Source organism: Sphaerodactylus townsendi, linkage group LG15 (genome assembly GCF_021028975.2).
Source record: "Sphaerodactylus townsendi isolate TG3544 linkage group LG15, MPM_Stown_v2.3, whole genome shotgun sequence".
In the NCBI taxonomy this organism is placed as follows: Eukaryota; Metazoa; Chordata; class Lepidosauria; order Squamata; family Sphaerodactylidae; genus Sphaerodactylus; species Sphaerodactylus townsendi.
The window spans coordinates 28,421,910-28,443,009 of record NC_059439.1 but is presented as its reverse complement, the minus strand read 5'-3'; the positions used below and the strand labels follow the sequence as shown (position 1 = coordinate 28,443,009).

General features: G+C 52.2%; 1 protein-coding gene across 5 annotated transcripts in view; it reads left to right on the top strand.

The window, feature by feature from the left end:
- Positions 1-380: 380 nt before the first annotated feature.
- Positions 381-21,100, top strand: part of PPP1R12C (protein phosphatase 1 regulatory subunit 12C) — a 45,004-nt gene continuing 24,284 nt past the window's right edge. For 2 of the 5 annotated variants that reach the window (XM_048517080.1, XM_048517078.1), the window contains exons 1-7: positions 382-801; positions 12,752-12,882; positions 14,612-14,730; positions 15,683-15,842; positions 18,620-18,764; positions 19,051-19,125; positions 20,332-20,420. In XM_048517080.1, the coding sequence (XP_048373037.1) occupies positions 469-801; positions 12,752-12,882; positions 14,612-14,730; positions 15,683-15,842; positions 18,620-18,764; positions 19,051-19,125; positions 20,332-20,420 (1,052 nt within the window). In that variant the 5' untranslated portion in view covers positions 382-468. Of the gene's footprint in view, positions 802-12,751; positions 12,883-14,611; positions 14,731-15,682; positions 15,843-18,619; positions 18,765-19,050; positions 19,126-20,331; positions 20,421-21,100 lie in introns of all 5 variants that reach the window. The other 3 variants (XM_048517077.1, XM_048517079.1, XM_048517083.1) reach the window with 3 other exon arrangements.

Sequence of the window (21,100 nt, the reverse complement as noted above, 5' to 3'; positions counted from 1 at the left end):
CAGACACTGCCTGAACCTAAATCTGGTTTTCCCTCTAAGCGGCCCCTCTTCCTTCTGAAATCCATCTCCCAGAAGCCTTTGCGGGAGGGGGGGGGACCTAAAGGTGCATAGAGGTAGAACAGGATAAATATATAACACGCTTCCGGTCTAAAACTGAACTCTGTATTGCCATGAGTGTATTTCCGCATAGAGATGGCAACGGATATAACGACCGGCCTAAGCAGGGGACCATGGCCGCTTTCCCACGGCTGCCGGAAGTTCGGCCTGCGCGTGCCGCTCTATGCTTTACTCCCACCAGGCGGGCCCAGACTCTGTTTCCCATCGTGCCGTGCGGCACTCTTCCGCTCCCCTCCCTTGCGCGACGGCGCTACGGAAGCCGGGAGGCGTCGCTCCGCCTCCTCCTGCTGTTCAGCCCAGGGCGGGCAGCCCAGCCGGGCTGGCGGCGGCAGCGGCGGCGGGGAGAGGAAAATGGCGGCGCCGCTGCTGTCCCTCTCCGAGGGGGAGGGCGCCCGGGCGCGGCGGCGGGAGCAGCTGCGGGCCTGGGCGGAGGCCGAGGCAGTGGCGGCTTCCCCGGGGCCGGCCCCGCCTCCGGCCGGCTCCTCTCCGCTGCCTTCCCCGGCGGCGACGGGCTCCGCGATGGGCTCCGGCGGCCGCCCCTGCCGCACCGTCCGCTTCGATGCGGCCGCCGAGTTCTTGGCCTGCTGCGCGGGGGCCGAGCTGGAGGCGGCGCGGGAGATGCTGAGCGCCGACCCGGGAGCCGTCAACGGGACCAACGCGGACGGCATCAGCGCCCTACACCAGGTGCGTGCTCGGCGCGGCGCATCTGCGCCCCCCGCCCCCATTCTGCACATCCAGGGCGCTTCTGAGCGCGTGCAGAGTGCTCTCACCGGACCTGGCGTCATGCATGTCAGGACGGCAGTGCAGAATGCTTTTGGCCCGGTTCAGAATGGGGCTGATCTCCTGTTTTGCAGCCCTGTGAAGAGGAGAATGCGCCAGTGATGGCGAACCTTTTGGGCTTAGCATGTCAAAAACTCAGCAGATGAGTCTGCTGGCGCCCAAGCTCCCCACCCCAATCCTGTGCACCCAGGGCGCCTCTGAGCGGGTGCAGAGTGCTCCAGCTGGACCTGGTGGCATGCATGTCAGAAGGGCGGTGCAGAATGCTTTGTGGCTGGTGCAGAATGGGGCTGAGTCCTCTCGCCTGTTTTGCAGCCCTGTGAAGAACAGAATACGCCAGTGATGGTGAACCTTTCGGGCTCGGTGTGTCAAAAATTCAGAAAATTGCCAACTTTGGTCTGCTGGTGTTTCACCCCACACTCCCCCAAAGGGAAACAATTCTGCACATATTCATTTATTTTTAGAAATATACACTCAAATCACCCGTACTGTGTAATATTTAATGTAAGGCTAAATCATTATAAAAATGACTGAGACAGGGAGAATCGTTTTTGGGTATTGGTGAATGCTGCCATGTCACCTTTGTCACACATGTCCTAGGTTCCCCATCATTGGGATACACAAATGTTGGTTTTTCCCCCTTCCTTCTTTTTACCCAGAGTCCTGGCACTAGTTTTGCTAGTCCTTTCTGAAGCTCAGGGTTTAACCCCAACCTTTTTCCCGTTCTGGGGTATCCAAAGGCAGAGTGATCTCTGAGCATATACAGAGTGCTTGTTTCTTACCAGCGTGTGGCTGTAATCTGCCCCAAGCTCAAACCAGCCCCTAGCTTTAAAATGTTCCCTATTAAGAATTACGGCATTTGGTGCAGGCTTGAGTTCCTGTGTTTTTCATTCTGCAGAATGCATGCATTAAAAAAAATAACACATGCCATTCCAGCGCAGAATAAAAACCGACGATTGCGTATCCTCCCAGTTTAACATAGTGGACAGTTTTTAATCTGGGAGAGGAATACAGTGTCTGCTTGTATGTTACCATGGTGCAGCCGAGTAAATGGAAGACTTGCATTGTTGGGAAGAGCTCTTGTCAGGGATCCAAGGCCTGAGATTGCAATTTTGTCCTTGGAATGGAATAATCCTGATTAATTCTGTGCTGCGCACATAGCGAGTTGTCTTTGCGCTGAGCTCCTCCGGTGATCTGCCCATGTAACCTCGCCTCGCTTTGGCTGACAACTCCCAAGGGCTCTCGGCCAGAAGTCTTTCCTAGGCCTGCTTCTCGAAGATTTGGGTGGAACCAGCGCTCTGTGGAAAAAGACGTCGGACAGGATTCTGCAGTCCTCGTTGAGTCCTTTTGGGTAACCTTCCTGATTCTGAATTGCCCAAAAGGAATGCAAGTGTGACTCCCCTTCCGCACCCATCAGCACGTGCTAAAAGGACAGGAAGAGATCTTTCAGTTCATAGAATCGTAGAGTTGGAAGAGACCACCAGGGCCATCCCGTCCCAACGCCCTGCCATGCAGAAACACATAGGTCCCTTCCGCACATGCAGAATAATGCACTTTCAATCCACTTCCACAATTGTTTGCAAGAGGGTTTTGCTATTCCGCACAGCTGCGAAGTGGATTGAAAGCGCACTACTCTGCATGTGCTGAAGGGACTACAAAGGAGCAGCAGTGGCGTAGGAGGTTAAGAGCTCATGTATCTAATCTGGAGGAACCGGGTTTGATTCCCAGCTCTGCCGCCTGAGCTGTGGAGGCTTATCTGGGGAATTCAGATTAGCCTGTGCACTCCCACACACGCCAGCTGGGTGATCTTGGGCTAGTCACAGCTTCTCGGAGCTCTCTCAGCCCCACCTACCTCACAGGGTGTTTGTTGTGAGGGGGGGAAGGGCAAGGAGATTGTAAGCCCCTTTGAGTCTCCAAACTCTTCTTCTTCTTACAATCAAAGCACTCCTGACAGTTGGCTATCCAGCCTCTCTTTATAAACCTCCAAAGAAGGAGACTTCACTCTCTGAGGCAGCGAATACCCCTGTCAAACAGCTCTTATCATCAGGAAGTTTTTGCTAACGTTTAGGTGAAATCTCTTTTCCTGCACTTTGAATCCTCTCTGTACTTTGTGCTTTAACTGGTACCAGCCTCTCGCTCTCCCAGTGGGATTTCATAGTACTGCTTGATTCCAGGTGTATCCCAACAGCTGTAATCTTGGAGACAGGCAATCGCGTGTAAATGCTGGCCCTTTTCAGGCTGCCCAACTCAAAAGGTGCATAGTGCGAGCTGTACAATCATATACAGTTGGCTTCCCATGGAGAGCGTAGAAACCGCGTGGGGCGAGGGCTGTCACATTTTCCTGTGCATCTCCCATATTTCTAGCTGCTCGGGATGCTTGTGTGGGGGGAGGGGGCAGGGCGGAGCCCTCACGTTTTATTCATGAAACCCAAATACCTCTTAAATAAACTGGCATGGCTTTTGAATCCTTCTCAGGAACTCGGAGTCGCCTTCTGGGAGTTCTTGTTCACCTCCCATTGATCCTGCCAGGTAAAAAAAAAATTTAGACTCGAGAGAAAAGGGACCCTGCCCTAGGCCACGGGATCAACTTTGGCAGCCGAGCAGGGATTCCAGCCCGGCTTTCCCACATTTTTTGGCACCGCTGTTGGTATTGCTCCACGGTACCTGCGAGAAGACCCAGCCCGAGGAAAGGAAGGGCTCAACAGGTGCCTGCCGGATCTCGGGAACGGAGCACCTAGTAGTCAACAGCTTGGGGTGTGGCGGAGCATTTGGGAGACTGACTCAATAACTGGGTGGCTGGGAAGGAGGATCGATCTGTCCAGGGTGCGTTATTTTTTTTTTTCCAGCAACGCAGAGAGCAGAATGCAGAAGCTCTCTGGGTTGCGCTGCCCTCCCCACGGCGCCTTCTGGATTTACCCGCTGAGTCTGTGCAGCGTGGCCGTGCCGAGAGGACTGGGTAAGCCTGAAACAAATTCCCCTTTCCTGGGTTTCTCATTAGGAGGCTCCGGGGCTGCTGTCCCTCGCAAGCTCCCCTCCCCACGCTAGTTTTCCATTACTTCATCCTTCTTGCTGCTTGGCTCCCCGCCCTGGTCCCCATCCTCCCACCGTCTCCCAAAACCAGTCTGTCAAACTCGGAGGTGGGGGGGGGGGGGAAGAGGGTGGAGCCTCTCCCAGTGGAAGCAGTGCTGCTTATACTTTAGCCTTTTCTCGTAGTTGGAGGGGTGGGGGGATCTGATTTGGAGACGGTATCCAAAACATGGCACGGACTGAAGGCTGGGATATCCCTTGGGTGCTTTGGGGGCACGTTACCCTCGGCTTACTGCCTACAAAAGAGGAATCTTTTTGCCTTCAGAGATTTGTTAGGAATTAATTTGAGGCGAGAATGATAAAGCGCTCTGAACGCTAAAGGGTGCGAATCCCGCAGCTGGAGAATTGCGGAGGCTGGCATCCACCGTCCTGATAAGGTTGGCTTTTGTGTGTTGAGAAAGTTCCTGCGCTCCTGAAGATTGCAAAGATATGCCTGAGAATGCGAAGCCTCTTGAAACCTACAGGAAAGTTGGGGAAAGGTTTCCTGCGGTTTTGTGGGTAGACCTAAGTGCCTCATTGCTTCTCCCCGAGGCCAGTTAAAGCTGAATAAATTATGCACGTTGAACTTGATTTACACAACTGAATTTATACAGGTCTGTGGAATCATAGAGTTGGAAGAGACCTCAAAGGCCACCCAGTCCAACCCCCTGCCACGCAGGAACACACAATCAAAGCACTCCTGACAGACGGCCATCCAACCTCTGTTTATAAACAGAGAATTAAAATTCCGATCTTTGACCCTTCTTGAACCAATCTGGGCTGGCCCCAGATATAAACAGCATGGCTATCTTCCCTTTTTAATGTGAACTGCATTTGGGGTGCCAAGTGTTTTTGAGAAACCTCTGGTCGTCCAAAGCACAGCTGGCGGCCCAGTGGTTGTCAGAAGCTCAGCTGGCAATGACCATTCATGTGTGGGTCCCATTCAAAGGGCTCTTCGATCCCTAGAGGTGATTTGGGGGAGATTAAACCTCTTTTTCTGAAATGTGCCCACCTGGATCCGGAGGTCGTTAAATGTGCTCCTGCCGGAGACGTTAGGCCCCTTCCGCACGTGCGGAATGATGCACTTTCAATCCACATTCACAGTTGTTTGCAAGCGGATTTTGCTATTCCGCACAGTGAAAACCAGCCGCAAGGTGCAATGAAAGTGGATTGAAAGTGCACTATTCTGCATGTGCGGAAGGAGCCTTAGCCAAGTGTGGGAGAAGTTAGCCAAGTGGCCATTAAAGAGGAATTGGTCTGGTACAGTGGACGAAGCTTCCTAGGTGAATTTCAGCCAGTATCCAGTTCTCAGCCAAACTGAACCAACCTAGCAAGGCTGTTGTGAGAAGAAAACACCTCTGTTCCGATTTCCTTTTGGGGAAGAGCGAGATCCAAATGTAATAAATATCAGGCCGGAGATCAAACAGCTCTTATTTGTGATGCTCACTGTGCTGTGTTCTTCCAGCTAGCATGGAAAGCGCGCATCACTCGCACAGTTGGGGGTCCCTCGATGTCTAGATGGGTCTTTAAACATTCACCCTTCATGGGTTTGTTGCGAGAACCGGAGTTTCTGCCGGTGGATCGTAATGTGCAGAGTCTCCGGAGGAGCCAGGCAGTGACACGTCTCCCCACAGACTGGGCTCGACCCCCACAAGTGTCAAACTCGTGGCCCTCCAGATGTCATGGACTACAGTTCCCATCATCCCCTGCCAGCATGATGCTGGCAGGGGATGGTGGGAACTGTAGTCCATAACATCTGGAGGGCCGCGAGTTTGACACCTGTGTGTTAGAACTTTTAATTCAGACTGTGGATGTACAAGAAGACACCCTTAGCAAAAACTCAATTGTGGCTAGTACCCTGTTTCCCCGAACATAAGACATCCCCGGAAAATAAGACGTAGTAAAGGTTTTGCTGAAGTGCGAAATATAAGGCATCCCCCAAAAGTAAGACGTAGCAAAGTTTTTGTTTGGAAGCATGCCTGACGAACAGAATACAGAAATATAAGATATCCCCTGAAAATAAGACATAGCGCATCTTTGGGAGCAAAAATTAATATAAGACACTGTCTTATATTTGGGGAAACACAGTAGTAGTTGTGGGGGGGGGGGGGGGGGATGCTCTGTATACCAAGCAGGCGCTACCCTCCAACCCATTTGAACTTGTGATGAAGAACTGGGCAATCTGTGTTGCTGCTCATCCGCTTTCCCCCTTGTTCTTGGGGGTCAATTGCGTGCCCCATCTTCCAGAGTGCCTGGTTTTTTATCCTTCCTGCCCAGAGCCCCATGGCACTTCTCTGACTTCAAGCAAAATTTAGCTGCATTAGAACTGCACGTTTTGTGATCAGTGGGTTGGGGTCAAGGGAGTGTTTTGGAGCGCAAGACCTGTTTCCAGCGGATTGTTTTTCTCTAGATGCTGGGAAAGAAAGCCTGAGAGTTGAGCGATGGACCAGTTTCCACCAAGGTGTAGTCAAAAATAGACTTAACTGGTGTATGGGCATGAGATTCCTTTTTAAAAAAGGAAGAAAAAAAGAGATGTCTCAGGAGGGGGCTGGGAACGTTCTCGTTTGCGGAGCTGCTGCCGAACACACAAACCGGTTGCTAGCTCAGACTCGTGGCTGTCAAGGAAATATGAGAAACAGATCTTTTTTTAAAGTTTCTAACCCTCAGGATGATGGGAAATACTTGGAAGCGTGTAGGCGTTCCCGTCAAAATGCTTAGAAACGAGAGTGTCTGGCTGGGGTTTGTCAGCATAATAGAAGAATCATTTGTAAAAGGTTCAGAGAAAAAAGAGGAGCGTCTTTGAAATACCCAAATCGGCCACGTTCAAAAGGTGCCACGTGTTTTGGTGGCAAATGGCCCTTCGACAGAGGAACGGCCTTATATTTCGAAAGTACGATCTCTGCAACAAGCAAGATGAGTAAAAAAAACGACCCCAAAGCATGTCCCTTCTGAATATATGCCGTGAAGAAGAGCCAGGTTACACGGGGAGAAACTGAGGCTGTGGGAAGATCGGCCGCAGGATTGGAAGTTCCTCACTGGAGCAAGTCTTCAGCGCAGGAGTATTCCACCTCTGAGGGCCAGTTTGGGTAGTGGTTAAGAGCAGGTGGATTCTAATCTGGAGAACTGGGTTTGATTCCCCACTCCTCCACCTGAGTGGCAGAGGCTTATCTGATGAACCAGATGTGTTTCTGCACTCCTACATTCCTGCTGGGTGACCTTGGGCTAGTCACAGTTCTGTCTGAACTCTCTCAGCCCCACCTTCCTCACAAAGTGTCTGTTGTGGGGAGAGGAAGGGAAAGGAGCTTGTAAGCCCCCTTGAGTCTCCTTGCAGGAGAGAAGGGTGGGGTGTAAATCCAAAACTCTTCTTCTTCTGGTTCTGTTGGCCCAATGGAATTTGAGTGGAACAGGGTTCGGGAGGACCAGAGCCCGAACTCCTGGGTTCCTGGAGAGAGAATTGATGCTCAGGGCAGAGCTTTCATAACGTGGTCAGGAATGTTTCCGAGGAGCTTTGGCCAAAAGCTGCTGGTCGCTTTTGTTTGTGGAAAATGAAATCTTCGCATTCCGAGCGGAGGCTATTAATATCGGCACAAGGATGGTTGGGTGAAACGGGCACAGAGGAGGATGCTGAGTGTCTCTCTCTTCCCCCGGCCGCCACCACAGCCAGGATGGGAATTTGCATGAAAACGCGGGGCCTTCTCCGCAGCTGTCCACCCGACAAGTGGATTGACCGCTTTGGATTGAGAACTCCTATCATGGGGCTGGGAAGGAAGCAAAAGCTACTTTCTCTTATATGTCTGGATAATTTGAACCAAGGTTTTTTTAGAGGAACCTGTTTTGAGCCAGTGTGGGGTAGTGGTTAAGAGCAGGGGGATTCTAATCTGGAGAACCAGGTTTGATCCCCCACTCCTCCACCTGAGTGGCAGAGGCTTATCTGGTGGACCAGATGTGTTTCCGCACTCCTACGTGCCATCTGGGTGACCTTGGGCTAGTCACAGTTCTCTCAGAAGTCTCTCAGCCCCACCTGTCTCACAAGGTGTCTGTTGTAGGGAGAGGAGAGAAAGGTGGGATATAAATCCAAACTCTTCTTCTTCTGAATGTGAAGTTTCTTTCGGCTGTCCTGTCGATGAAGGGAAACACATCTTGCCGCGACATACCTCTAAAGATGCCAGCCGTAGATGCACAGAAAATGTTAAGAGCAAGAATGCAAATGCCTTAACAGTCCAGTTGCTCGGGAGCAACAGCCGCAGAAGGCCCTTGCTTTCACATCCTGCGCGTGAGCTCCCAAAGGCACCTGGTGGGCCACTGCGAGTAGCAGAGAGCTGGACTAGATGGACTCTGGTCTGATCCAGCTGGCTTGTTCTTATGTTCTTAACTGCCAGACCACAGCCACACAGTCCAGGAAACCTACCACTGCCAGTTCCTTTGGGTCTTCTGGAGCTGGACTTCGGGCACTTACCTGCGAAGTTCAGCTCCGCCTAAGACGACCTGCCAGCCCCGCTTCTCTTCCCAAAGAACTCAGCCTGTTCTGGCTCTGCTGATCCATTAAATGGTGACTTTGTGAAATGCAATCTCCCTTATCTTTTGTTAGCAGTGCTCTCTGAGAACACGTCTAGTGCAAGAGCAGAACTGTGTGTGTGTGCTGTGATTCCACACAGGTGCGTTCTGTGGAACTCTTCCTTTTTATTTTCAAGAAAGGAAACGTCTGGTCTGAAAGTACGGGCAAGGGCTGGTGAAAAGGCCACTGCCCCTCCAGAGCTACTGTGGCCATGCTAGAGAAATTGAGTAACATAAGTGTGTTTATGTACTGTCTCCCTTTGACCGTGCAAGAGGAGTTAAACAGCATAAGTGTGTTTATGTGGAACTTCCGTGTGCGTGTTTCTGTGAATCAGCGGTGTTCTACTAGCCCCAAATTTCACCTCTTCTTGGTCAAGAATTTTGAAACAGCTTTTGAAACAAATCACTTTGCTCAGCTGCAATAGCTGGTGGGGTAGTCTTGAACTTATGACGGTCCACTTTCAGTCTGGCCACTGGAAATATATAGTAGGACTGTTCTGGGGAAATGGCTGTGAGAACTCTTAAATTTTGAAAATTGTGGGCCAGCTCGTATCTGCTGTTTCCTCTCCCCATTCACTCCAGTGAGAGCCTGCAAGGTGTAGGGCAGTGGTGGCGAACCTTTGGCACTCCAGATGTTATGGACTACATTTCCCATCAGCCCCTGCCAGCACGGCCAATTGGCCATGCTGGCAGGGGCTGATGGGAAATGTAGTCCGTAACATCTGGAGTGCCAAAGGTTCGCCACCACGGGTGTAGGGGTTAAGAGCAGGTGGATTCTAATCTGGAGAACCGGGTTTGATTCCCCCACTCCTCCACCTGAGTGGCGGAGGCTCATCTGGTGAACCAGATGTGTTGCCGCACTCCTGCTGGGTGACCTTGGGCCAGTCACAGTTCTCTCAGGACTCTCTCAGCCTCACAAGGTGTCTGTTGTGAGGAGAGGAAGGGAAAGGAGCTTGTAAGCCACCGTGAGTCTCCTTACAGGGGAGAAAGGTGGGGGTAGAAATCCAAACTCTTCTTCTTAATACAATCAGAATCGATCCTCTCAAAAAAGAATACTGTCTGCCAGCTGTTTCACAAAGGGCCCTTCCAAGGTAGCCCTGGAGTCCGGCCGCCTTCCGTTCGCTTGGCGTTGCTCTTTTTGAGAGGAGCTCCGATGCCCCCAAATTCTTCTCCTGCCTCTGCTCGGTACACCCACCTCACTGTCTCTTGATTCCCGAACCAGCTTTAATCTGCACGGTCCTTTGACTGCAGCTGATCCGAGGCCTGTTATTAAAGGCAGATGAAAGCTGGCAGATGCTGCTGCCGCTGCCTTCACTTCTGACGTCTTTGTGCTGGAAGCCAGAAAGTAGCACAGCTGCATAATCCCTGCACAGGAAGAGACATCAAGAGGGTCTGTCACGTGGAGGTTTTTCCTGTCGTTAACGGGCGCTGCTCGTCAGCAGTTTTGCTCCGGGCTTCCTCGTGACATCCCGGGGCCGCTGGTCGGCTTGCCTCATTCTCGCGCCGTTTCAAATCATCTTTCGTCCCATGTTGAGAACGTGCAGAGGAGTGAAAGGGAAGCCACGGGGAGGACGACAAATGGACAGCCATGTCGTGGGGAAACCCAGATAAACCCCTGCGGTCGGCACGCAAACTGCAGGAAAGCATCTGTATGAAAGGCCTCAGAGTCTTGCTGGTCCAGACCTTTCCAGCGTGGTATAGTGGTTAAGAGCAGGTGGATTCTAATCTGGAGAACCAGGTTTGATTCCCCCCTCCTCCACCTGAGTGGCAGAGGCTTATCTGGTGGACCAGATGTGTTTAAGCATAAGCATAAGCATTTTATTGTCATTGTGCACGCACAACGAAATTTACAGCAGCATTCCTCGATGCACACAATTTCAGACTCATACCCCATCCTCACTTTCCCCTTCCTCCACCCATCCCTACTAGGCCCCAAACACATCAACCCGAAGCCGCGGAGTTCAGCATCGCCACAGCTCTAGAGCAGAAGCTGTCTCTAAGCCTCTTTGTCCTAGTTTTGATAGACCTGTATCGTCTGCCGGATGGTAACAGTTCAAAAAGAGAGTGTGCTGGAGGAGACGGGTCTCTCCTGCATTCCTCATGGTTGACCTTGGGCCAGTCACAGTTCTCTCAGAACTCTGTCAGCCCCACCTGCCTTACAAGGTGTTTGTTGTGGGGTGAGGAAGGGAAAGGAGCTTGTAAGCCACCTTGGGTCTCCTTACAGGAGAGAAAGGTGGGGTATAAATCCAAACTGTCCTTCTTCTTCTCCTCTCATGTTGGGTGTCAGGAAAGTCTCAGACTTTCATCTTGGCTGGTGCCCCGTATGGCACTGAGAATCCAGTTTTTAAAATTTAGGTTATCACTCTATGCTTTTTGGGTGGCTGCCGCCGTCACGCCCGCAACGGGGCTGCGGGCCGCAGTTCACCCACAGATCCTTTTTGAGGTTCCTCCTTGCCCCTAAGTCGTTTGTCCTGTTTTACACGGGGTGCAGGGAGAAAAAAATTTCTAAGCCTGACAATTTCCAGCTTTTAAAAACAACCCCCAGCCTTCCCTGAGCCAATCCTGCAGTTTGGCAGACAGTGTGACGTGTATCCAGTTTTGCTCGATTGATTGCACAGCCCAGATAAGCCTCTTAGTCTTGACCGGAGCGAGGAGGGATTAGATGCCTTCAGGTGAGCCACTGATGGGTCACCAGGCCAGGTAAGCCGGGGTAAGCCCCGGTCGTTGGGTCTGCCTCCTGGCCTCTCTCACTTCCTTAAGGCTTAGAAGGTCGGGGAGAGAGCTAGGAGTGGACAGATGTCGGCTGCGCTTCCTGAACCTTTGGAAGCTAAGAAGGAGCTGGCTGTGCCTTTACTTCCCCTAATACAGCTGGGGTGGAGGGGATTTGACATGAAAGCAGCCAGCTTTTTAAATGTTATAGAAGAAGAAGAGTTTTGGATTTATATCCCCCTTTCTCTCCTGTAGGAGACTCAAAGGGGCTTACAATCTCCTTGCCCTTCCTCCCTCACAAAAAACACCCTGTGAGAATAGGTGAGAGCTGAAACTCCAGAACTGTGACTAGCTTCGTCACCCAGCTGGCGTGTGTGGGAGTGCACAGGCTAATCTGAATTCCCCAGATAAGCCTCCACTGCTCAGGCGGCAGAGCGGGGAATCAAACCCGGTTCCTCCAGATCAGAGTGCACCTGCTCTTAACCACTACGCCCCACTGCTGCTCCTCATGCAAAGCCCCTCATCCGCTCTTGGGCTCATTCGTCGAGGGGCACGGACCTTATAGTGCAGTGGTGGCGAACCTTTGGCACTCCAGATGTTATGGACTACAATTCCCATCAGCCCCTGCCAGCATGGCCAATTGAAATTGTAGTCCATAACATCTGGAGTGCCAAAGGTTCGCCACCACTGTTATAGTGCGACTGGTCCTGGATTTTGACTCAGAGTGGGGCCTCTTCTTGTGCTCTTCACTTGTCAACCTCCAAGAGAGGCCCCCCCCCAACCTTTGTACGAATCCCACTAGGGAAGGCGATCTGCAGACCGCCCTGATGGGCCTGTCCCCTGTCACGGTCCTCTCGTCCGTTGGGAAGATGTTTACCCTGATGTTTACATCTCGTCTGCCTCTCTGGCGATGGCATCAGTTTTCACACACCAGCTCTGCACCCGACTGAACGCATGCTGCGACGTTCAGAGGCTCTTGAGATTTCCCCGCTTCTGTGGCATAAAACGCCTTGGGTTCTGGCGCTCCCTTGTTGGAATGGTTGCCAGCTTCTGGCAGCTTTAGTATTGCCTGGTCTATGCAAGACAGTACCAAAAGGAAGAAGAAGAGTCTGGATTTATATCCCACCTTTCTCTCCTGTAAGGAGACTCAAAGGGGTTTACAAACTCCTTTCCCTCCCCCACCCCACAACATACACCCTGTGAGGTGGGTGGGGCTGAGAGAGCTCCGAAGAACTGTGGCTAGCCCAGGGTCACCCAGCCGGCGTGTGTTGGAGTGCGCAAGCTAATCTGGTTCTCCAGATAAGCCTCCACAGCTCAAGTGGCAGAGCGGGGAATCAAACCCGGTTCTCCAGATTGGAGTGCACCTGCTCTTAACCACTACACCACGCTGGCTCTCTATGTCGCTCCGGGAGTCTAGGGAGGACGTTTTGGCCCTCTGTGTCTCTGGGAGGGAAGATTCCTGGCATCCCAAGTGAGGGGGAAGCAGAGGTGGGCTTCTTTGTAGCAGTCTCCTCCATTTACCTTTCAGGCCTGCATCGATGAGAACATGGAGGTGGTTGAATTTCTGGTGAAAAATGGAGCCGACGTGAACCAGGCTGACAACGAGGGCTGGACTCCGCTGCACGTTGCTGCTTCCTGTGGCTACATCGAAATTGCACAGTGAGTTTGGGGCTGGGAGGGCTGTCATTGCAGGAGATCCTAACAATGATCAGATTCCCCAGGAGTGCACCTTTGCTGTACCTGCTCATCTTGGGTGATCTGAAATCACACACAGGTGCATCCTTTCTCTGGTCCCCCATTGCTGCCTACCTGCCTGAGTGACTCCTGGCATCTGCTATAGTTCCGCATTATGTTTTCCCAGCTGTGGAAACTCTGGCACTTGTTCAGTTTGTTTCTCTTTCACACATGCTGTGCCAGCCACAGTAATAGGGCACCGGGTACCAACCTCCCTTGGGGAGGAGCTCCCAGTTCTGTTTCCTAGCCAGGAAGACAGAGGCAGAGCTCATTGACTGTGCCTTCCTACTTCCCATCCATAACAGGATCATAGAATCATAAGAGTTGGAAGAGACCCCCAAGGGCCATCCAGTCCAACCCCCTGCCATGCAGGGACACACAATCAAAGCACTCCTGACAGACGGCCATCCAGCCTCTGTTTAAAAACCTCCAAAGAAGGAGACTCCACCACTCTCCGAGGCAGTGAATTCCACTGTCGAGCAGCCCTGACGGTCAGAAAGTTCTTCCTAATGCTTAGGTGGAATCTCTTTTCCTGCACTTTGAATCCATTACTCCAAGTCCTAGTCTGTGAGGCAGCAGAAAACAAGCTTGCTCCCTCTTCGACATGGCATCCCTTCAAATATTTAAACATGGCTATCATGTCCCCCCTTAACCTTCGCTTCTCCAGACTAAACATCCCCAGCTCCCTAAGTCTCTCCTCACAGGGCATGGATTCCAGACTTTTTACCATTTTTGGTTCCCTCCTCTGGACCCATCCCAGCTTGTCAATATCCTTCTTAAATCGCAGTGCCCAGAACTGAACACTGTACACTAGGCGAGGCCTAACCAAGGCAGAATAGAGTGGTACAATTTCTCCCCTTGATCTAGACCAGTGGTGGCGAACCTTTGGCACTCCAGATGTTATGGCCTACAATTCCCATCAGCCCCTGCCAGCATGGCCCATTGACCATGCTGGCAGGGGCTGGTGGGAATTGTAGTCCATAACATCTGGAGTGCCGAAGGTTCGCCACCACGGATCTAGACACTATACCGCGTGAGGGTGGCACAGCAGCTTAGTTATTGAAAGGTTCATCCCAAAGCACAAAGGATGCTGGGCCGGCCCCACCAACCTTCATCTCCTGCCATCCCTCTGTAAACAAAACAGCATCGGAACAGATCAAGAAACTATTTCTTCGTCATCCACCAAGTGTTTAAAGCCCTTTCTGGTCGTTTCTCTGTTTTTAACCTACCACTTTCCATAAATTGTGATTTCCCGCCCCTTTTTTTTTGTTAACAAAAAGTTTAGGAAACACTTGGTTGGGGGGGGACCTTTCACTGTCGTTGTGGGAGGCTATACACTGTTTGCTGAGATACACCTTTTAAAGGGCGGGACCCTAGCTGCAAGGACAGTGGTCTCAAAGGCTGAGGCGAACCGGCTGTATCCCAAACGGCCCGGCCATCTGTTCTCCCCAACTCCAAAGAAAGGGGGCAACCGTGCGCTAAAGATGCGGGCGCACAGTGGTCATGCTCCATCGCCCGAGGAAGTTAGGTCGGCTCTGTCCAGCAAGGCTTGAAGCAAAGTCTTGGGCCAGATGTGGTCTAAGCAGGGGGAGACCAGAGCCTTGGGCAGGTGGTCTGTGGACCGGACCTAGTGTGTCTTTATTGTCTGGCCCAGATACCTCTTGGACCACGGTGCCAATATCGCCGCAGTGAACAGCGACGGGGATGTGCCATTGGACATCGCCGAGGCTGACAACATGGAGGCCTTACTGCGTTCGGAGATTACAAAGAGAGGTGAGGCGGTAGGCCGGCCGGCCAGCCAGTTGCGGGCTCCAGCTGCAGTGAACGGAACTCTGCTCTTGCTCTTTTGGAGCTCCCGTCAGCCCTCCATGTCCCTTTCCCCAGGAAAATGCTGGGATCTCCTTGGAGGTTTGGACGCATGGGGCATTTGCTTGGGAAGGCCTCAGCTTCAGCCAGAGCTGTGTCGTAAAACTGTCCTTCAAGATACTTTTTTAACTCAGTTGCCTTCTGCATGCCTTCTAAGCTACCTTCCAGCATACCGAAGGGGTTCCTCCCTCTAGAGCCGTTTAAAGGAAGTCTGTACCCAGATGGCCTACATCCGTGGTGGCGAACCTTTGGCACTCCAGATGTTATGGACTACCATTCCCATCAGCCCCTGCCAATTGGCCATGCTGGCAGGGGCTGATGGGAATTGTAGTCCATAACATCTGGAGTGCCAATGGTTCACCACCACTGGCCTACATGAATTCTGCTTATTGCTTGTAATTGAACCTGCTTCTGACCGTTGTGAGAGTCAGGATATTATGCCGGGCACATGCGTGATGCGGTTGTGGAATGATGGCGTATGTGCTCTCTCTCTCGGCGAGCAGAAAACGGGGCCACCCATCCCCAGTTACCCAACTTTCAGTCTCAGGTGAGGCATAAGGAGTTGGAGGTGCCTGAAGGACGTAGATTCCCAATCCAGTTGCCAAATTCCATCATGGGTTGTGGCCTCTGCCTCAACAGGTGTGGAAGCTTGCCTTACCTGCTTCCCAGGTCCACACTTCCAACTACAAATGTGGAGTATGTTGGGTATGTGGGGGGGGGTGTTTAGGTTTTCTCTTGCTAGGATTCCACTTTGCCATTAAAAGAAGTCCTGCCTCCTGTGATGCAACTGCAGCCTTTTTTGAGTTTGAGTGGCCCTTATCCCTTCAACCTCTGTGACACCAGCCGCTTCTGCTTTCAGGGGTAGACGTTGAAGTCGCCAAACGGGAGGAGGAGGAGGTGATGCTCCGTGATGCGCGCCAGTGGCTGAACGCCGGCAAAATAGCTGACGAGCCCCACCCCAAAACTGGGGCCACCGCCTTGCACGTGGCAGCTGCCAAGGGCTATGTCGAGGTTATGAGGTGAGATGAAATCTCCGTCTTCTAACGTGATCTGCCTGGTGCTCCTTAGTGTATGTACGCCAGGGTGTAGTTACTACTGGTTTTTCTTAGAGCAGATAGCTAGATCATATCATAGAGTGGTTGTCGATTATGGCAGAAGAGGGCAAGTCCACTTTGACCGTGCCTTGGAAGAATTTGGCTGTCATCAAGCCATGTTTGTGTGGCTGGTAGCACAAATGGACCGGGGGAGGGAGGGAGGGAGGGAGGGAGGGAGGGATGGAGGGAGGGAGGGAGGGAGGGAGGGAGGGAGGGAGGAAGGAAGGAAGGAAGGAAGGAAGGAAGGAAGGAAGGAAGGAAGGAAGGAAGGAAGGAAGGAAGGAAGGAAGGAAGGAAGGAAGGAAGGAAGGAAGGAAGGAAGGAAGGAAGGAATGGGGATCCCCGGACGCCACTGCCGCCAGACTTTTGGCCCTCTAGTTATAGGCAAGAGTTATGGTTGAAGAGGGTCTGATCCAAGAGGAAAGATTTACTCAGCATCACTGCTGGGACTGAAAACAATTTGTTTGGGTCCCTGTTTGTGACTCTCACCGAAGACCTGGGTAACGGAGGGAGGGAGGGAATATCAATCTTTGAAATAAATATTTCCCCTGCCCCTTTGTATTTTGGGATTCCTTGAAGGACCTGGGTTCCCAATATGGTTTCCCAATATATTTACATCTTCTTCGCCCTAACAGGTCTGGGAACTTACCATAACCACCTCCCAGATCTACTCTTCCAGCCCATCCCAGGGTGGGTCGTTGCGTAACCCTAGATAACACTTCTGGGGAAGCTCAGGGGGTTGTTCTGGGGAAGAGGATTCTCAAACTCCATCTGACTTGCCAAACTTCCCCTGAGCACAGGTGGGGCTTGGGGAAAAGCGTAGGCAAGGTGGATATTGGTCTCCACCCCTGCCACCTGTGAGTCTCTTTGGAGCAGAGGTTAAACTTTGGAGTTTAGATGGTAAATATTATTTTTATGTAAAGGGGAGCAGTGGGGCCGGAGTTACCACAGCTTCACTGTTTTTCTCGTTCTCGTTTCCTTGCCTTCCCAAAACCATGAAGATCCTGACCCGATCGAGGAATTAGGACTAATAAAAGGAAACACTTCTTCACGCAACGTGTGATTGGTGTTTGGAATATGCCGCCACAGGAGGTGGTGATGGCCACTAACCTGGATAGCTTTAAAAGGGGCTTGGACAGATTTATGAAGGAGAAGTCGATTTATGGCTACCAATCTTGATCCTCTTTGATCTGAGATTGCAAATGCCTTAACAGTCCAGGTGCTCAGGAGCAACAGCCGCAGAAGGCCATTGCGTTCACATCCTGCATGTTAGCACCCAAAGGCCCCTGGTGGGCCACTGCGAGTAGCAGAGAGCTGGACTAGATGGACTCTGGCCTGATCCAGCCGGCTTGTTCTTATGTTCTTATGTTCTTATGACGATCCCCGTTCCCTCTTGCCTTTCTCCAACAGACCCTGCTGTGTGCCCTAAAGGACCCCGGAGCTTTCGGTTTACATAGTAGACAAAACCTCCAAAAATTTTAGACAACAGTCGGGATCCCCTCACTCTGCAAGCTAACTCAGGGGTTATATTTCTGCAGACCCCTTGGACAGTGTCACTGTGTCCCACTTCCTGAAAGCCAGCGTGGTGTAATGGTTAAGACCAGGTGCACTCTAATCTGGAGAACTGGGTTTGATTCCCCGCTCTGCCACTTGAGCTGTGGAGGCTTATCTGGTGAACCAGATCAGCTTGTGCACTCCAACAGATGCCAGCTGGGTGACCTTGGGCTAGTCACAGTTCTTCAGAGCCTCTCAGCCCCACCCACCTCACAGGGTGTTTGTTGTGGGGGGGGGGGGAGGGAAAGGTGATTGTAAGCCCCTTTGAGTCTCCTTACAGAAGAGAAAGGGGGGATATAAATCCAAACTCTTCTTCTTCTTCCTTCACAAAAGACCTCAGGGCTCTGATTTCTGGAACCTTCTCTGCTCTCACCCATGGCCTATCCTTCCTTAGAGTTTGAAATGCCTAGATCATACAGCTGAGAGGCGAACGGCTCTCTGGTGCCCAAATGCTAGGTAGCTGACCATCCGCTAGGCCTGCAAAAGGTCCCGGGTTCAATCACCTATGTTGCCAGTTGAAAATAGGTCATATGTGATATGAAAGACATTTGCCTCAGGAATCCACAGCCAGTCAAAATATAGAATCATAGAGTTGGAGGAGCCATCAAGTCCAACCCCCTGCAATGCAAGAACGCATGATCAGAGCACTCCTGACAGATGGCCATCCAGCCTCTCTTTAAAAAGTGAAGGAGACTCCATCACACTCCGAGGCAGTGCATCCCACTGTCGAACAGCCCTGACTGTCAGGAAGTTTTTCCTGATGTTTCGGTGGAATCTCTTTTCCTTCACCTTGATCCCATGACTCCTGGTCCTAGTCTCTGGAGCAGCAGAAAACAAGCTTGCTCCCTCACCAACATGACTTCCTGTACGTACTGCTGTTTTTGATAGACTCACACTGGGGCAGTGTTGAGATCCGCTTTATTTGACTGATTGATTATTAGACACCCCCTCCCCACTTTACATGGGCTCGGAACAGTTTAAAATATTACTATTCATCTTACGAATTAACAACGGTTGAATTGCAGACTTCCTTTCCCTTTTATGGAGCTCGCAATGCAGTAGGATGTGTGACGTAGCACCTGCTTCCCCTGAATTGCAAGCACATGAAACTATGATAGACCCCCCACTGTGTCTTCCTTCCCTCCCAGGCTGCTCCTGCAGGCCGGCTACGACCCCAACGTGCAGGACAAGGACGGCTGGACTCCCTTGCATGCCGCAGCCCACTGGGGAGTCGAGGAAGCTTGTCGCCTTTTGGCAGACCACTTCTGTGATATGGAGGCGCTCAACAACGTGGTGAGTGCGTGTGCAGTGGTGGTGGGGGGAACGAGAGTAGTGGGAGGGGGCTGTGTCCTCGCTCTCGGGATCCCGGTCAGGAGCACCGAAAAAGCACTTTGGAGTCTGAGAGGTGAATGGGATAGCAGTGGGGTGTCATCGAAGCCCTCGGCACGGCTTGTGGTTGGAGGCAGGGTTTGGGGCAGGGGGTGTTGGGGGATGCAGTGCCAGGTCACTGTGCAATTCGGCCTGCTGGGAAGCGCAGGTTGGGGGCATCTCTGATGTCTCCTGCCCCTCTCCCATCTAGGGCCAGCGTCCCTGCGACCTCGCAGACGAGGATTCTTTGGCCCTGCTCGAGGAGCTGCAGCGTAAACAGAACGACGTGAGTGATCTGCTTTACCCGGCTTCTTCCTCTTTTTCCTCCCCACGTGGCAGGTGTCGGACGAGCTGACACTCCTCCCGGGACGTGCTCATCTCAGTCTCGTGCTGAGTTCTCCCAGCTCCTGCCCTGTTAGATCGAGCTCCCGACATCTGCAGAGGCTTGTTGGGAAATCTCAGAGATTCTAGTTTGGGGAGTTGGGGAACGGGGAGGAAGGAGGGAAACTCACAGGTCCCGCAACCCTAGTGGAAACAGCGGAACTGACGTTGCTGCCGAAACCGGTCCTGCGGCCCACACAGAAGCAGCTGGACATCTGCTGTGTAGCAAAGACCCTTGAACCAAAAAAGGCTTCCTACTGTCCCTTTTATACTAAGCCTTTTGATGATCTGGTGCTTGTCTTAGCTGGCCCTGTGAAAAAACAAACAAACCCAAATCCCACCCCCTTGCCTCTGTCATCTTCCTGCTCTGTGTTGAGTTTCACATGGCAGCCCACTGCGCTCCTCCTCCCTTAACGTCTACTGCAGGGGTCTGCAACCTCGGCTCTCCAGATGTTCGTGGACTACAATTCCCATCAGCCCCTGCCAGCATGGCCAATTGGCTGATGGGATTTGTAGTCCATGAACATCTGGAGAGCTGCAGGTCGCAGACCTCTGAATCTACTGTGATGCAGTTTGCTTCCGCGTGGTTCCCAGTTCATGTTCCGTTCACTGCTGTCCTTGGCTGTTTTGCCCTGTCTCGAAAAGAGAGCTGTGGTCTTCCGGAAGTGCAGCAGTGGCGTAGGAGGTTAAGAGCTCGTGTATCTAATTTGGAGGAACCGGGTTTGAATCCCAGCTCTGCCGCCTGAGCTGTGGAGGCTTATCTGGGGAATTCAGATTAGCCTGTACACTCCCACACATGGCAGCTGGATGACCTTGGGCTAGTCACAGCTCTAAGGAGCTCTCTCAGCCCCACCCACCTCACAGGGTGTTTGTTGTGAGAGGGGAAGGACAAGGAGCTTGTAAGCCCCTTTGGGTCTCCTGCAGGAGAGAAAGGGGGGATATAAATCCAACTCTTCGGAGGAGGAGGAGGAGGAGGAGGAGGAGGAGGAAGAGGACAGGAATCGTTGCTCCCCATTCAAATCTGCCACCCTCATTTGCAAAGGTCTTGACAGGCTCATGCTGCCTTTTCCCTTGATTCAGTTAACAGACTGACCCTCTTTTGTCACCGTAGCTTCGCAGCAAGAAGGAAGCGCACCTGCGGCAGGCTGTGATTGACACCTGCTTGGAACAGCCCCCTTCGTACACGAGCAAGCACCGAAGGTGAGGGGTGGGGGCGGGGGAGCAACAGCAATGATTGTTTCCCTCCCGTTCTTGAAAACCTGAACTGCCCAGTGATCAAGGCCACACCTTTGGGAGCCAGCGTGGCGTGGTGGTTAAGAGCAGATGGGTTCTAATCTGGAGAACCGGGTTTGAGTCCCCGCTCCTCCACCTGAGTGGCAGAGGCTTATCTGGTGAACCAGATGTGTTTCCGCATTCCTGCTGGGTGGCCTTGGGCTAATCACAGTTCTGTCAGGACTCTGTCAGCCCCACCTACCTCACAAGGGGTCTGTTGTGGGGAGAGGAAGGGAAAGGAGCTTGTAAACCCCTTTGAGGCTCCTTACAGGAGAGAAAGGTGGGGTATAAATCCAAACTCTTCTTCTTCTTCTTTGGCTTTCGGCCACAGTGGGGGTCTTTTCTAAGATAACTGGGGGTGGGCTCTGTAGTAGAGCGTTTGCTTCACTCGCACGGGGTCCCAGGTTGGGTTCCCAGCATCAGGTGTTGGGGAAGACCTTTCACTTCCTGAGACCCAGGAGAATCCCTGCCAGGTGGAGTCCAGACATTGGCTTACAGAGGCCAGAGGTCTGACTCCCTGAAGGCCTGTTTACAGACTCTACCTGACAGAAGATGAGCGCCGAGGGCTTGCCGTCCGTCAGCCGCCTGCTCTTCGTCTGGGTTGCCGC